This window comes from Populus alba, chromosome 18, assembly GCF_005239225.2.
Source record: "Populus alba chromosome 18, ASM523922v2, whole genome shotgun sequence".
Lineage (NCBI taxonomy): Eukaryota > Viridiplantae > Streptophyta > Magnoliopsida > Malpighiales > Salicaceae > Populus > Populus alba.
In genome coordinates, this window is record NC_133301.1 from 1,490,673 (window position 1) to 1,507,554 (window position 16,882).

The following is a 16,882-nucleotide window of genomic DNA, read 5'->3' on the forward strand; positions in this document are numbered from 1 at the left end:
AATAGAAAAAAAAAAAAAAACGTCAAGATCACTAAAATTAAAAAAAAAAAAATAATAATACAAAAAGAAGTAACAGCTAGTAGGAGCACCATAAAAAGGGTTTTTCTCATAGCTCCAGCCTCCTCTTTCTCTCTTGCAGACAGGGAGGGAAAACCAAAATCCCGCTTCTCCTTACCCCTAAATTAATTAGAAACAAATCCCTCATTTCAAAACCCTATCTCTCTAAACAATTGCGGTTTAAGTTATGCAGGCAGATCAGACAACGGTGATAAGCTTGAGACCAGGAGGAGGTAGCAGTGGTGGTCCCCGTGGCACCAGATTTTCCACCTCTCGCTTTGAGTCTGCTTCTGCTTCGCTTTCTGATGCTTCTCAATCTTTCCCTTCTTTCAAGGTACCAAAAGAGACTCAATCTATCTTTCGTTTTTCATGTTCTTAGATCCGGGTTTTTGAAAAGATTCAATCCGTTCATTGTTTTTTATAGTTTTTTTTTTGTGATTTCTTCTTTGTAATTACGTTAAAAGTTTTTTTTTTTTACAAGTTCTTATTGCCATTTTTTTTTTTGTCAAAAAGACGTAATCTTTGTAGTAATGTGAAAATTGTAAGTGAGAATGTGATTAGATTGTCCAAATTCTTAGCGGGGCACTTTAGTTTTTGTGTTACCTGCTGTAAATATGGACACACAGCAATGTTTATGTGGGATTTAGGTGGGTTTTCAAGGAGTTGAGTGATGCCCATAAAGAACCTACTTTACATGAAAACACCCCATGGAGGATGCAGTATGGTTGTGTTCGCCTTTTTTTAGTCTTTTCTTTATCAGTGTAAATGATTTTAGGGAAAGGAATGGAAAAGAGAAATACAGAGGAAATTAAACCACTTTCCTTTCCTTTGGATGGAAAAGAAAGGAAGGGAAGCGTTGACTTTCTTTTTTGACACACAAAAGTTTTCCACCGTGGATGGGAGGAAATGAAAAAATTGACTGGATTTTGCTCATTGTATCCCATAAACAAAATTTCCCCTTTCTTTTCCATCAATACACAAAGAAAACTTCATAACTCTCACCTCTCTTGATCCAAACAAAATAAATTTGATTTCCCTTTTTTTCCTTAGTTTAGTTTCTTTCCGCTTCCCTGTTTTTTAGTCGTCATACAGACTGCATGTGATAGGCATGTTGGTTTCCTGGTATCTGTTTTTTCTGATATAGGACTTGTGATTGGGTAGGTAGATAGTTTAGTTTGTTGATTAGTCTTTGGGATTTTTATTTTTATGCATTTAATTCCAATGAATTGGCTTCCTTTTTGGACATGTTTTCTAATTATTTCCATTGAAGGCTATATGAAACATGCTTTGATTTTGCTGATTGATTGCTATTTTGGAGTAGACTGGTGAATTGCGGTTTGAAGACCACGAGCGCATTCGCTACACGCGAGACCAACTGTTGCAACATAAAGAGGTAATTGTGTGGAAGATTGTTTTCTAGTTTTGAGGCTGGAATATGGATATTTTTTCTTCTTTCTTCTTTTTTTGTTGCATTTGTTGAGGTATATAATATGGAGCAACTGCTTTAATACTTCTTCATTGAACCTATTTAATAAATGCAAATTGGTTTACATCTTAACTTTATGTGGCCACTCCTTTTTTATAGGTTGAAAATGTTCCAGAGGATATTCTGAAGATCAGACAAGAAATTGAGTCCGAGTTTGTTGGTGAGGATCAAACTTGGAGCCATGCAGATGGCAGCGTAAGTTTTCAGTATGCCTTTTCTTCAACGTTCTCTTTATACTGTTAGTATAAATGTCAAAATTAGGTGTTGCTGTCAAGCTGTGGCTTTTGTGATTTTCTATCCTTTTCTCTTTTCTTCTTCATTTCGGTGCCAATGCCTGACAAGTCTTTTCTTCTCATGTTTATGTTTATAGATACCGAAAAATTATACCTTTAATAATCTATTTTTCAACTTTGTGTAGCTCCAACCTCAATCTCAGAGTCGTTATTCCGAGCCAGACAACCGTGATTGGCGTGGTAGGTCAGCAGCTTTTGGAGAGGACAGATCCCGGGAAGCAATTCGAGAAAATAAGGAGTTTTACAACCGGCAAGACCAGCTAAACTCCCAGTTTGCAAGTGCTCAAATCACTGCTAACCAACGGGTAACTTTTTAGCTAGATCATTCTGAAATTCATAGTTTGCCTGTTTATAACAATGCAAAAGGTATTAACACTGCCTGTGTGATAAAGAAATGATGTTCATTGTCATTTTAATGCATGTTTAGCATTAATTCAATATTTTTTTTTGAAACAATGGTCTTAACATCTTGTTCAAACCAGGTAGGGCCTGCTCCTGCTCTGATCAAGGCTGAAGTGCCATGGTCAGTTCGAAGAGGCAATCTCTCTGAGGAGGAACGTGTCTTGAAGACAGTGAAAGGGTATGTGGCCATTTAGTTGATCTGTTATGATAACATTCCTCCAAGAAAAAGACCCAGATTTTTAGAGGCTTTGACCTTGGAAACAATTTTTGAATGTGGTTAATGCAACAGCTTCTTGTAGTGATTTATGTTGTAACTAGTGCTGTATTTTTGGTGCAGTATATTAAACAAATTGACACCAGAGAAGTTTGATGTTCTCAAGGGGCAACTGATTGACTCTGGAATTACGACACCTGATATTTTAAAGGTTCCCATTATACATCTCTTAAGCACTTTGAATTTTCAGCACTTTTTAATTTTATAGTCGATAATAGAACTGGAGCTGTTTGTATTTCAGGGTGTTATCTCACTAATATTTGACAAGGCAGTGCTGGAGCCCACATTCTGTCCGATGTATGCTCTTTTATGCTCTGACCTTAATGAGAAGCTTCCTCCATTCCCATCTGATGAGCCTGGTGGGAAAGAAATCACTTTTAAGCGGATTCTTTTGAACAATTGCCAGGAGGCATTTGAAGGTGCTGGCAATCTGAGGGAAGAAATTAGCAAGTTGACTGCTCCTGAACAAGAAATGGAACGCAGGGATAAGGAACGATTGGTTAAGCTGCGAACTATGGGGAACATGCGCCTTATTGGGGAACTTTTGAAGCAGAAGATGGTGCCTGAAAAGATTGTCCACCATATTGTTCAGGTCCTTATTAGAACCAATTTGTTTCTCAATGTTTTTCTTTGCAGTAATTAGATTGCTGAGTGTGGGTATCTTGTGTGATGCAGGAATTATTGGGCAATGACAGTAAAACTTGCCCAGAAGAAGAAAATGTCGAGGCAATATGTCAATTTTTCAACACCATAGGCAAGCAACTGGATGAAAACCCAAAAGCTCGGCGGGTTAATGATGTTTATTTCAGCAGGTTGAAGGAGTTGACAACAAATCCACATCTTGAACCACGGTGTAGGTTCATGGTTCGTGATGTTCTTGATCTTCGGGCTAACAGCTGGGTCCCTAGACGTGAAGAGGTTAATTTTCCATGTACTCCCTACTTTTCTTCTTTGGTTTATTGTTTTGGAGGTGGGGGCACCAGGGTTAGTTCATACTTGTTACTGATTTCTTAGCACATGTACTCATATAGAGGATGGTAATGCTACATAGACTTTGTTTGATGTTTGTTTAAAAACTGAGTGCTTCTGTACTGAACTTTTTCTGTGGCAGGTTAAAGCAAAGACCATCTCTGAAATCCATTCAGAAGCTGAGAAGAATCTCGGATTGCGTCCAGGTGCAACTGCAGTCATGAGAAATGGTCGTAATGCTACTGGGGGTGTGGGCCCTGGTGGTTTCCCCATTGGCCGACCTGGCTCGGGGGGTATGATGCCTGGAATGCCTGGGATGATGAAAATGCCTGGAATGCCTGGGCTTGATGCTGACAACTGGGAAGTTCCTCGATCTAGAGCAATGCCAAGGGGCAATAGTTTTGGCCCAACCCAGGTCGCCGGGAATGTCCCCACTTCCCTGATCAACAAATCACCACCACTTAATGCAAGACTTCTACCTCAGGGAAGTGGTGGTGTCATAGCTGGGAAACCAAGTCTGCTATTGCAGGGCAGTGGTGCTCCTTCCCGACCTGGTTTTGGTACAAGAACTGAACCTGCAGGTCAAACTCCTAAGCCTGCCGCTCCAGCTGTGTCAGCAGTGCCAGCAGTGCCTTCTCCTCAGAAGCCTCTTGCTCCTACTACAAGGTCAGATCCTGATGATCTTCGCAGAAAAACCATTTCTCTTCTGGAAGAATATTTCAGTGTTCGAATTCTTGATGAAGCACTTCAATGTGTGGAGGAGTTGAAAGATACTAGTTTTCACCCTGAGGTTGCTAAAGAAGCTATTGCTCTTGCACTGGAGAAGAGCCCACCCTGTGTGGAACCTGTCATAAAGCTTCTTGAATTCTTGCTCACTAAAAATGTCCTCACAGCTAGAGATATTGGAACTGGATGTCTTCTTTATGGCTCATCGTTGGATGATATTGGCATTGATTCACCCAAAGCACCAAATAACTTTGGTGAGATTCTTGGGAGCTTGGTTGTGGCTCAGGGTTTGGACTTCGAGGTGTTGAAGGAAGTTCTGAACAAGGTGGAAGATGACAGGTTCAGGAAAGCTATATTTAACAGTGCCATGATGAGCATCAATTCAAACCCTTCTGGGCAAGAAGTGTTGGCAACACAGGGTTCTAATGTTCAGGCTTGTGAGAGTTTGCTTTCTTAATTAGAGCAAAATTCTCGTTAGGCCTCATGGGAAGTTGTGTGCAGCCTTGTGGAGCCCACGAGACCAAACCATTCCGCCCTTTTGCTTTCCATAATTCACTGAAATTCAAAGATTACCGCATTTCAGCAGCAAGAACAGATAATTTAATTGAGTTGTATATTTTCCAAGGTTTCCTCATGATCTTTGCTTGTTATGCTAGAAACATGAAACTTTTGTATTTCTTGAGTGCCCAATAAGTCTCTCTCAGAGAGGACACTCGAGATCAACGAGTCTTTACATTTTCCAGCTTCCTAAATTTAGATTTCAAGTCATGTACCACAGTTGAAAATTTTGTTACTCTCCCATTGAAGGGGCCCAATTTTCTCCATTAATGATGTCTGTTTTTCCTTTCTTTTAGCTTAAATGAATGTTCAGTTCACCTTATCCTTTGAGAATCTTTTGGTCCACAATTTCTTGTCTCGCAAGTTGCCTGTCCGTTCTCTCTCCTTACAAAATCCAGCAGTTTAGATTGAAAGAACAGAGGAGCGAAAGGAGCAGAGACCAGGTGAAAGGAGAATGAGAAACAAAGGTTTGAAACCATTGTAGATTGTTTTGTCAATGAACTCGGCTGCTTCTTGCCCTCTGAAGCGCGGAAATGCAATGAGATTATCAAGAAACACATGCTTAAAGGTGATGCAGTTCAGGCTATGGTAACATATGTGAATCTGCAAGAACTTGGCTTTCATGGTGATAACTAGACGTTCCCTGTTCTACTCAAGCATATGGGAGTTTGTCCAGCCAGTGTATTGGGTCTGCCTTGTTAGTTTATATATGTCTTCAAGCCAATCGGTTGGTTACACGTTACATTAATTTTATTAATATAAACATATTTAATTTTAATAAAAATTATTTATTTATATTATTCATCAAATATTTAATTAATAAATCTAGAATTAAGACAAGGTTCTTGAGATAAAAATAATTTGCAAAAGAAATTATAAAGTTGTTATAAATATTCTATTAAAAATTAATATTAATTAAAGCTATTGAGATTGATATATATTAATTCTATGTATCTTTCATAAGATAATGAAAAATACTTAAAGCTAATATAGAAGTGTTTGTTTGATGAAATGTATATTGAACTTATTTGTATAATAATTTCATATGGAGAGATCACTAGTGTCTATTGAAAGACTCACGTGACAATTATGTAAGTGATCCTTAGACTTGAGATAACTAAGTTATCTTATATGAAAAATGTTATGGTTTGATCCTGCTACATGTTGTTCTAATCAAAGGTAAAAAAAAATAGATGTTGTGTATAACATGAACTATATGAAGATATTTGAGTAGACAAGAGATGATTCATCATTTTAGGTGAATTAGAGAAAATTCTTTATTTGTTCTTAAATAATATTAATTGTAAAACCTTACACAAAGTGAAATGAAATTCGTAAAGAGTTTTAAATTTTATTCAAAAAATCAATGACTATAGTGTTGAGAACAAACATTAATTGACATAGTAGACACACTTAATGCTATAATGTTTAAATCAAAATATTATTGATGAAGATATAATAATTACACTAAGAAATTGATTACTGAAATGTTAAAATCAAACCACTTATGATTTTCATAATATATTTGAGACCACGACAAGTTGCTAGATAAATGAGTCAATTGTTGAATTGATAATAAATTAATTAATTTAATCATATTTTATTTTAAATTATAGTTTATACTTGGATCAACTTATTAGGAAACTTAATGGATTACACACATAAGAACATTTAGTCAGAAATTAAAATGAGATGATTAATCAAGCGTGACTTTAGTGTACATAAGTTTTAAAAATTGAGAACTATAATGTAATTTATACAAAAAATTATAATTTTAGACCTAGAAACATTAAGTAGGAACTTGATTGAAAAAAATTTCTAAAATTATTCTAAAATAATATATGTGATATTATACGATGGACAAATTAACATATTATCATTTATAGGGTTTTCAGGTTTTGCTATACATCAAATGTTGTGCCTTTTTATTTTATATGTACTAAATTGTACAATACAAGACACCTAACAAACATAAAAGAAAAGAGTTAGAAATCAAAGGCATAACAATCCTTCTCTTCTAAAAGGATTTATGAGATTTCTCATTAATGGTTTATGTGAATTACCATCACATGTCGAATACTTGAATAGTTTATAATTCACGACGACAACAAAGCCTTAAAAGCAATCATTTAAACCTGAAAGCATGATTTTTAGTTAATTTTTATATAAAATCTAAATAACTATAAATCTATTTAATAAGATCTTTCAAACTCATAAAAAACTTTAAATTTATTGTTTCCACTGCATATACGTATTTCAAAAAACCCAACATGCTCTCCATGGCCATACAATAAAATCTGGTTTCTCCAGCAATGTTTTCGTCCAGACTGCCATGTTGAACATGTACAGGTCGCATGGTTGCGTCGCTGATGCTTGTGAATTGTTTGAGAAGATGCCTGTCAAAGATGTGAGTGCTTGGGATTCCATTTTAGATGCATATGCTTCTACTGATATATCATCAGATGGATGAAGCACTGAACGTGTTCAATTCCATGCCTTTAAAGAACCTCTCATCTTTCAATATCATGATCTCATGGTACCCAAACATTGGAAAGACAGTGTCTGCGAGAAGCATCATCGATTCATTGCAGAGAAAGATACTGTCCCATGGAACTAAAAAATATTAGCATTGTTATGGGATTAGTCGTGGTGCTCGCAAGCTAACATAAATATTCACATAAATAAAAAAAAAATAAAAATATCAGCACATGTTAAAGGTGAAGATATGGACAGAGCTTGTGATTTGTTCAAGGAAATGCCAGCAAAGAACATCATCACATGTTCTTTGGATTAAAAAAAGTACACATATAATTGCTTTAAAAAACAAAACCAATGATTGTAAATGAAGTATATAAATTTAAAACAGTTGTTTTTTAAAATAATTTTTATTTTAAAATATATTAAAATAATATTTTTTTATTTTTAAAAAATGATTTTTGAGACACTTACAGATACACACACAATAATTATAAATTTTGGGCCAAAATGCAACCTTTTTTGACGATAAAAAGCTATTTTACAGGAAAAAAGTAAAATCTCAATGAAATAATTATTAAGTTTTAGAGATTATCTTCAACTTTGAGGGGATATTAAATATATAAATTGATTCAAAGACACCTCTTCTCATTAAAACAAATAAATACATTGCCAACTACTTCATGATTTCTTGAATGGATGTTGATGGGTGTTTGTTTTTGTGTCATAATTTATTTTTAAAGTATTTTTTATTTGAAAAAATATTAAATTAATATTTTTTTAAATGATTTTATTATATTAATATAAAAATATATAAAAAAACAGTATATTATTATATTTTTATTAAAAAAACACATTAAAAAATTGTGGCATGCACAAAGGAGACCTAAAAAAATAAATGCAAAACTTAGGAGTCGATAAGCTTATCAAAGGCCAGAAAGGCTCCTCGGCACCTTCCGCATTAAATTATTCCATGCCTGCTATCTTCCCTTTTGCCCTAACATTACTTTAATCTTTTTGTATTCTTCTCCCACCAACTTTCAAAGCCCAAAAGGAAAAGAAGCCATCAATAGAGAGACTTTTTTTTTTTTTAGTTAAATATAAAGAATGTTTGCTTTTTAGCTGAAATTACTTTTTAAATTATTTTTTAATTAAAAAAATATTAAATTTAAATATTTTAGTTATTTTAATATATTTTTAATTAAAAAACATCAACTCACTGCAAATTACAAGAACTTGCATGTTTGTTTGAAAGTATAGTTGTGATTGTTTTTTAAAGTGTTTTTTATACCAAAATACATTAAAATAATATTTTTTTTATTTATTTAAGATCAACATATTAAAACGGTTCATAATTTTTTAAAAAATTAACTTTTAATAAAAATATATAAATTTTTTATAAACACCAATACAATCGTATTCCCTAACGTCCAATCAGAAAGTGACACTCTTGAACTCCCAGATGACTTTGGAAGCCAGGAAGCTGTTAATTAATTTTTTTTTTAATGTATGTTAATTAATTCCCAGTGGCTTCACCCATAGTTTTGCATCTTCTTATTCAATTCCGTACTCAAAATTTGTCACATCATTTGTTGTTGGTTGGTCCATGGTGATAAATTATATTATCCTCTCACTATATTATTAGGAAACATGGAATTAAATAAAATTAAAGCCATACCTAATCAGTGTTCTAGAAAAATTTGGTTGGTGTTCTTGTTTTTAGTTGGGCAGAAAAAACAAAGATTTTATTTTTAATTATATTTTTTTTTTTTGCTTGGACAAGAAAGGAGAAGACATGATGAGTGCTATGTGAAAATAGCAAGGTAATCTTGAATATTTAGTTTCAGTTTTTTTTTTTTTTATGAAAAATATTTTAATTGTTTTTTGATATTTTTTAATTGTTTGGATGTTTTAATGTTAAAAATAAATTTTAAAAATAAAGAATATATTATTTTAATAAAAAATATTTTATCATATGATTACTCCATAAGTATCATAGTGATTGCAAATAGTAAAAAAAATTGAGAATCGGAAAATAGAGAGAAGGGTCAGTGTGGATTGGTTAGAAAAAATGGATAAAAAATGTCTGCATAGAAATGGAATTAACTTAACTAATTATTTACTCCTTTCTACTAATCTTTTTTTCATTATCTCACGGGGAAAAAATAATTCTATTTTTATATTTTATTATAGATAAAAACCAATGTTTTTAACATTATCTCAGATAATAATAGCTTTACCAGAAATTGATTTAAAAATAAGATAATATTAAATAGGGTTTATCATTTTTAATTCGGTACAGTCTTTATTAAAAAAAATAACTAAATAATTTTATTTTTTTAAATAAGAAGTGATTTAAATCGATTTTGATTATTTTAAAATAAAAACTAGTTGATTTAAAAATAAGATAATCTTAAGGGAAAAAAAGTAATAAAATTTGCTAAACTTTAAGGAAAAATCAACAAAAAAAACACAAAAAAATCACACATTGGCTGGCCCAGATTGTTGACTTCTTTTCCTTTTGAGGACGAAATTATTGACTTCAATTTTTGTCGTGATGAGCCATGACATTGGAGGTCGTCCCATGGACAGAAGAATTTAAGTTCAGTAGCGGACTATTTTATGAAAATTGACGGGTTTTACATCCGCTCAAAATGGATCCCATTTTAATTTAGGGTTAATTTAGGTAAATTAAAATTGTGCTGTTTTAATGATTATTTTAAAAAAATTTAATTGAATCATGAGTTAATTTGATTGGATTATGTTGTTTTATTGACATTTTATTAAAACCTAATCTAAAATAAATAATTGAGAGTGTAGTTGTGGTTATTTTTTAAATTGATTTTCATGTTAAAATATATAAAAATAATATTTTTTTATTTTTTAAAATTAGTGTATGAAAATAATCCAAAACATAAAAAAAATAACTTTTCATAAAAAAAATTTAAATTTAGACTAGACTTACAAATCCAAAATGAATTTAATAACAATTACATTGGTTTTGGTGCATTCAGATTTTTTTTAAAATAAATTCCTTTAAATGAGACCCTCAAACTTAAGTCTAGAAAATCAAAAAATAAAACATAATCTTTTAACCTTCATATCAACTTTTTAAAATTATTAATTAGTATATTATCACATGTAACATGATGAATTCATATTTATTGTTTCTACAAACTTATAAAACTCGATTTTAAATTATGATAAAATTCAGGTTTTAGGTTGAGTTAACAAAACTCATTAAAAATAATTTTTTTTTTAAATATCAAAACAATATTAATTTAAAAAATATATTAACGAGTTTTTGATTAAATTTCACCTGGATAATTGGATTGCAAGTCAATCTAGATTTTTAAAGAATCATATCAAATTATTTTTTTTTTCTATTTTGTCTTTAATCCAAACTAGTTTAGGTTTTGTATAGATAAGTAGATGAATCTATATTTTGTAGCTTTGATTACCAGATAAATTATTATTTGCAGTTGTTAAAGATGAAGAACATTTGTGGAGGGAACATACATTCCTTTGCAAATCTTCCTCACATGTTTATGCACATGGCTTGTGCATTGTAAATGGTGGACGTGAAATTCTATATCTCCCACCATCTTGATTTTTGAAGTGATTAAGGTATAATGTGCATTTTCAAATATTTTATTACATTAAAAAAATATATTCATCTGGCTAAACATTAAACAATACATCCATTTTCACCCTAAATTCATCCATTTTCCCATTTTTTTTTTCCATAGAAATAATTTGTTATATGAAATCGTTTATCCCATCATTGGAATTAATTGGCACATGAGTTTAATTGAAGGCCTTTTCTTGTGAAAAAATATTAAATTTAAATATTAAATGTTTTTCTGATAATTTTAATATATAATTAATATCTATTTAAATGAAGGAATTGTTGGCCTTGCCATCCAGATTCTTGGAAAATAAAATTAAACATCCCTATAACGATACCTAACACATAATATATGGAAATTAAGTGTCATGAATCTTGGAATTAAATTAAATTAGTAAATAAAAATCCATTTAGTTGTTAGATTAAATTAATAAATAAAAATATAGCTTATAGATTGATACATTTCACTTTCCTTCCTCTCTTTTGCTGACAAGACTTGATTACCACAATCTTATCAAACTCAACAGTACAAACTGTAAAGAATTATAAATCAAAGCAAAGGTCCAGTCTTTGATCTTCCAAACTAATCAAATCCTTCTTGTATAAATGTTGGGAGAGAGAGAGAAACAGGGTTCTTTCTTCCTTTCTTTATTATTTTTTCCTTCAAGTACTCGAGAAAACACCATCATCTTCCTTGACTAAGTCTTCACCTTTTTCCCTACCCCCCATCAAGCTGAGATTATCTGAAACTTCTGATGGGTCTTTCTTAGTTTTGGAAAAGGTGTTTGTTTTTAGGTATTTTAGATTCCCTTTCTGTCTGCCTGTCTGTCTCTCTCTCCCTGCCCCTCCCCCTCCCCCTCCCCCTTCTTTCTATCTGTTCCTTTGTCTCTGATCTTTCCCTCCCAATAAGGTACATGCTAGTTTAAAGTTTTGAACTTTCTTGATTTCTGAACTATTTTTTTTTCCTGTTGTGTTATAGTCTGAAATTGTTATCTGGGTCTTGATGTTATGTAGTGTTATTGATATCCTTTGATGGGAGTTTGGCAGTTTGTTATTATTATTTTTTAATTTAATGCGGGTTTTGCTTTGTGGAAAGTTCTTTTTTTAAAAAAAAATTACTGTGGTCCAGATTACTATCTGGTTAATGCTGTATCTTTCTTTATTTTAACATATATTGGAGTTGCAACTTGGGATGCGTATCTAGTTTTGTTTATTTCTGTTGTTTTCTTTGATCTGAAACTTCTGTTATACAGTTACTGCTTTTTAATTTGGCTTTTGGGTTTTTGTACTTCCCTGATTTGAGTTGATCTTGGATCTTGACATGCAGTTTTTTGTACAAGGATATTAACTATGGCTTTAAATCTTGTTAAAGATTGTACATTTTAAAACTGAAACCTCTGCTTGTTTGGACTTGATTTGATCAGTTAATGGCGTAATTCCTGACTTGGTGCACTGTGATGAAACAAGTTCGGCGATAATCTTAATTTAAAAGCTATTTAAAATGAAATGGCTTGATTTTGTCTGTAGGTTTGGCCAGTGTGAAGCGTCAAAAGCTGAATTTTTCAGAATTTTGGTAACTGACGAATATGTTAGGGCTAGGACTGAAGTGTGCGCATGAGATTCTAGTTATGTTTATAGTTTGCGTTTCTGTTGGATGGAGTTGTTTGATCCAAATTTTTCTTATTTTGGTGTTTTCTGTTACTTGTCTTTGATTTCAGATAGTGATGGGGATATACCTTAGTTCTCCTAAGACGGAGAAATTTTCAGAGGATGGCGAGAATGGTAGGCTTAGATATGGTTTATCATCCATGCAAGGTTGGCGTGCAACCATGGAAGATGCAGTGAGTAGTTAACCCAGCATTTGATCTATGCGAATATTCCAAGTTTTTCAGTCTTGTTACCAACAACCTTGATGCCCATTAGTTAGTCCGGAATATGAATGTGTTAATGAATTTAAGTGGAGATGTCTTGAAAGATTTTGTTATGACAGTACTAATGATAAATTTGGTTAAGCAGAAACTTTCCCAACTGGGACTCCTCCATTAATTTTTTTTTCTTGGCATGGTTTCTACAAACAGTTGATCATTGCTCAAAAACTTGTTAAGCATGAACATATCACTTAATTTATAATTTGTCTGTCTTGTCCGTTTCTATTCTGAAATATTGTTGTTGAGGTCTTCATTCACATGTTAGCAAATTTCAGAACATGTGTTATTTTATTTTTTACATAAATGATATGCTGTTTGTTATATAATTATTTTATTTGTGTTCCTAGCATGCTGCAATAACTGATTTGGACGCTACCACTTCATTCTTTGGTGTTTATGATGGACATGGAGGTAAGGCTTGCAAGTTTCATGTATATTTGAATATGCTACATATCATTGCTTAACTAAAATGTTATTTCCTGAATGTGCACCATGTCTCTTATGGGTGGAATAAAATTTCCAGCCATTGAATTCCTGTTTTAGTTTCCATTGATACTTGTCTCTTATGGGTGGTTATTAAGTTCTGAACACTTCCCTTGTTATACCTCTTGTACGGCTGTACCTAGGTCAGTATGTTGGTATAATTGGCATCTAGGTCATTATTACCCACTTTAGTCCGGTAACTTGCAGGTAAAGTAGTTGCAAAATTCTGTGCCAAGTATCTCCATCGGCAGGTTTGCAAGAATGAAGCATATGCAGCAGGAGATATGGGAACTTCTGTCCAGAAAGCATTTTTCAGGTTACTTGATTTTATTAGTGGAGGTTTTTCCTATTGAAGGTTATTTTAAGTGAACAGTAATGTACCAATCTAAAAATGTTTTGATGTTTAGAATTATCTTGATGTTGTTCTCCATCCTCGATGCAAGAGTTTTGAGCCTCATTAGTAATTGTAAACTAGTGATAGTGATAATATGTCTTATAAATATTTTAAAGCAATTTTGATAATGTCAGTTTCATTTCTCTGTTGCATTAATGATTTTTTTGACTCATAAATTTTGTTCTTTAGCATGCATATTTGGTCATTTCAGGATTTATAGTTTTGTAAGTGCCTACTATGTTCTCAAAACAATATTGTAAAAATGCTTCCAGAACTTTTAATTAATGATACATGCTCATGATTTCCTTTTATGCATTTCATGCAGAATGGATGAGATGATGCGTGGCCAGAGAGGGTGGCGGGAACTAGCTGCCTTGGGTGATAAGATAACCAAGTTTACTGGCATGATAGAAGGGTTGATATGGTCCCCAAGGGGTGGTGATTGTCACGAACAGCCTGATGATTGGGCTTTTGAAGAGGTATTTTATAAACAAATGGAGTGCACTGCAGCTATTGCCGTTATATAATTGTCTCCAACTATGTTAATTTCAGTGAAACATGCCTCTTCTATCAAATGTATAAAATACCCAGAAACTTAACTATGTTAAAAATGGATCTTTATTATTTTATACACAAACCAAATGCATATGTTGGGCATCAACCATACATACTGTAATAGTGGATCTTTGTATCACTCAATATAAATGGTTAAGAACTTATTTTACTCTTAACATGGTGATCAGGGTCCTCACTCTGACTTCTCTGGACCAACTTCTGGGAGCACAGCCTGTGTTGCGATTATTAGAAACAACCACCTCATTGTTGCGAATGCTGGTGATTCTAGATGTGTGATATCAAGAAAGGGTCAGGTATTTTTCATTTAACAAGAAATGATGGTTTGGTTTTCTCCCAAAATACTAAGATTGTTTGTAGGGTAGGGTTTGTTTGGATTGTTGAAATTTCCTACAACTTTTCTTCTGCGTCAGCTAATCAATTCACTTTTTCTCCAAGTTTTAAGGTGACGGGATAGTATCTTGATAAATGGGCTTAGAGGCATATGGTTGGTATGGACAAAACCTTGTATACTTTTTTCAGTAAACATAGCTCTCTTTGATGCAGGCTTACAATTTGTCTAGAGATCACAAACCTGAACTTGAGGCTGAGAAAGAACGGATTTTAAAAGCTGGTGGTTTCATACATGCAGGGCGGGTCAATGGCAGTTTAAATCTTTCAAGGGCTATAGGTACCTAACATTCCTGTGAACTCCTGATCCCAGTTCCTTGCTCCATGAGTGTGGGTTGGAGACTCAATCTCTGGTTCTCCATCTCTGGATTTACAAGTGATTATACCATAGCACAAGGCTGGAACTGTTCTGTTTTCCATATTGAAAAGCATTGGGCATGCACTGCCATTCAAAAGCATGTTTGCACCGACCCTCCATGTGCACTCCCACTGACACCTGTACTTTCATATTCATGTCTGTGTTTGTATATCCTTGATGCGTACATTTCACTTGGTATGCATCTTAATGAGTGGACGACCACGCTCGTGTGCATTTATTTATGAGAGAGGTATCTTCTTTCAATTCTTCATATTTTTGTTTGTAATGCAGGTGATGTGGAGTTCAAGCAGAATAAATTTCTACCTGTTGAAAAGCAAGTCGTGACAGCCAATCCAGATATAAACACCGTATGTGTTTTCTACTTCCTGCTATGTTTTGATTCAAACAAATTGCTCTCCTAATAGGCCTTGTTTATCATTCTCTCCAAATCTTGGTTGGTCATGCTGTTATGATCCTGTGCGCATCTTCAATACCACCTTGATTTTCTCTTATTGCTTTAACATCTTTTTTATTTTTCATACCTGAAATTGTTTGTATTCAATTAACATTTATTTTGTTGGCCCTTTTCTGTTCCTGCATCAGGTTGAGCTTTGTGATGACGATGATTTTCTTGTGCTGGCATGTGATGGAATATGGTATGCATCTAATGTTATCATGACAAGAACTAGGAAATTAATGAACACTGTTTCCTTCGAATTAGAGGCTAACACTGCTTAGTGGTGTGAAAGTATAGGTTGCTGTTGTTTGTGGGATTGAGGCGTGTTTATTGTGTTTCCATGACTTGAAGATTACGCTTCCTTGAAGTTTCAGAAATCATCTAAAGTTGAATCGCAACTGCTGCCTTTGAATCTTTTATCCACTTTAAATTAATCTGTGGATCACTTGGATAGGCCCTGGGCAGTGTGCTGATAATCCAATTTTATTCATTTCGTAGAACGGGCAGTAGCAAAGTCATGAATAATTAATTACAAGTGGATAACTGGTCATTTTTGTTGTTTCAGGGATTGCATGTCAAGCCAGCAACTAGTAGATTTTATTCATGAACAACTACATTCGGTATGTGGTTTAGACCTTAGGTTTTGAAGGATTACTCTTTCATTCGTCCCTCCACTTTTGTTTTTCTAAATTTAGATGTTGATGGAATGTTTGGGCAGAGAGCTTATGCGATCAACATCAGTATCAATCTACCTTTCACGTGGAGGGAAAAAAAAAAGATCTTGTTGATTCTATGATGTGAATCTACATTTGCTAGGTTATGCATTACTAAAATCTGACAGGAAACCTCAAAAAATGCAGGAAAACAAGCTCTCTGCAGTGTGTGAGAGAGTGTTTGATAGGTGTTTGGCGCCATCAACAGCAGGTGGTGAGGGATGTGACAATATGACCATGATCGTGGTACAGTTTAAGAAACCTGTAGGGTCCCCTGCTTCCGCAGATGAGCAATCCTCACTATCTGAACCTGCTGATACCGAATCCAAACCAGAGGAAAGTTAACTGAAGTTACCATCCGTCGCCTGCGGAAGTCCCAGATGCTATTTTCCAGGCCTCTGGATGGAAAAACACTACAAGGATCCTACATTTCCATGAAAATTCACGTCCTTAGATACATATTTGTAAATGGTTTAACATGGATGGATGAAATATTAAGAAAAATTGCTTGATGTTCTGATGCGTGCTTCTATGCTTCATAAGTTTAACCAAAATGATCAGATTCAATAACCTGTACAGCTTTTTGACAAAGGCAAGCAGTTATGGAAGTCTTTGAATTTTGACTGTATCTAAATCTTGAGTGCAAACTGCTAGAAAGTTTAAGGAGTTGAATTTTGATTGTTTCTGAACATCCTTATTTTTATTTATCTAAATCTTG

The 16,882-nt window shown here is 33.4% G+C and overlaps 2 protein-coding genes and 1 non-coding gene across 3 annotated transcripts; all 3 read left to right on the plus strand.

The window, feature by feature from the left end:
* Positions 1-91: 91 nt before the first annotated feature.
* Positions 92-5,060, plus strand: LOC118051136 (eukaryotic translation initiation factor). The gene is made up of 9 exons (XM_035061690.2): positions 92-391; positions 1,379-1,450; positions 1,643-1,738; positions 1,962-2,141; positions 2,319-2,416; positions 2,576-2,663; positions 2,754-3,104; positions 3,188-3,430; positions 3,624-5,060. Exons 1-9 carry the CDS (start codon positions 245-247, stop codon positions 4,662-4,664), a joined length of 2,316 nt encoding a protein of 771 aa, XP_034917581.1. The 5' UTR covers positions 92-244; the 3' UTR covers positions 4,665-5,060.
* LOC118051303 (small nucleolar RNA snoR103) lies at positions 645-755 on the plus strand. The gene has a single exon (XR_004688015.1). It is a non-coding gene; the product is annotated as a small nucleolar RNA snoR103 (small nucleolar RNA).
* Positions 5,061-11,441: 6,381 nt separating the features above from the next.
* LOC118051134 (probable protein phosphatase 2C 60) lies at positions 11,442-16,682 on the plus strand. The gene is made up of 11 exons (XM_035061688.2): positions 11,442-11,778; positions 12,587-12,709; positions 13,144-13,207; positions 13,487-13,595; positions 13,999-14,152; positions 14,417-14,542; positions 14,793-14,916; positions 15,286-15,362; positions 15,598-15,650; positions 16,017-16,071; positions 16,312-16,682. Exons 2-11 carry the CDS (start codon positions 12,593-12,595, stop codon positions 16,507-16,509), a joined length of 1,077 nt encoding a protein of 358 aa, XP_034917579.1. The 5' UTR covers positions 11,442-11,778; positions 12,587-12,592; the 3' UTR covers positions 16,510-16,682.
* The last annotated feature ends 200 nt before the right edge of the window (positions 16,683-16,882 follow it).

Coding starts and splice junctions, on each gene's coding strand:
- LOC118051136 (XM_035061690.2), top strand. CDS start 245: ATGCAGGCAGATCAGACAACGGTGATAAGCTTGAGACCAGGAGGAGGT. Junction 3,105..3,187: donor TTGTCCACCATATTGTTCAG/GTCCTTATTAGA, acceptor TGTGTGATGCAG/GAATTATTGGGCAATGACAG. Junction 3,431..3,623: donor GGGTCCCTAGACGTGAAGAG/GTTAATTTTCCA, acceptor TTTCTGTGGCAG/GTTAAAGCAAAGACCATCTC.
- LOC118051134 (XM_035061688.2), top strand. CDS start 12,593: ATGGGGATATACCTTAGTTCTCCTAAGACGGAGAAATTTTCAGAGGAT. Junction 12,710..13,143: donor GTGCAACCATGGAAGATGCA/GTGAGTAGTTAA, acceptor TTGTGTTCCTAG/CATGCTGCAATAACTGATTT. Junction 15,363..15,597: donor CCAATCCAGATATAAACACC/GTATGTGTTTTC, acceptor TTCCTGCATCAG/GTTGAGCTTTGTGATGACGA.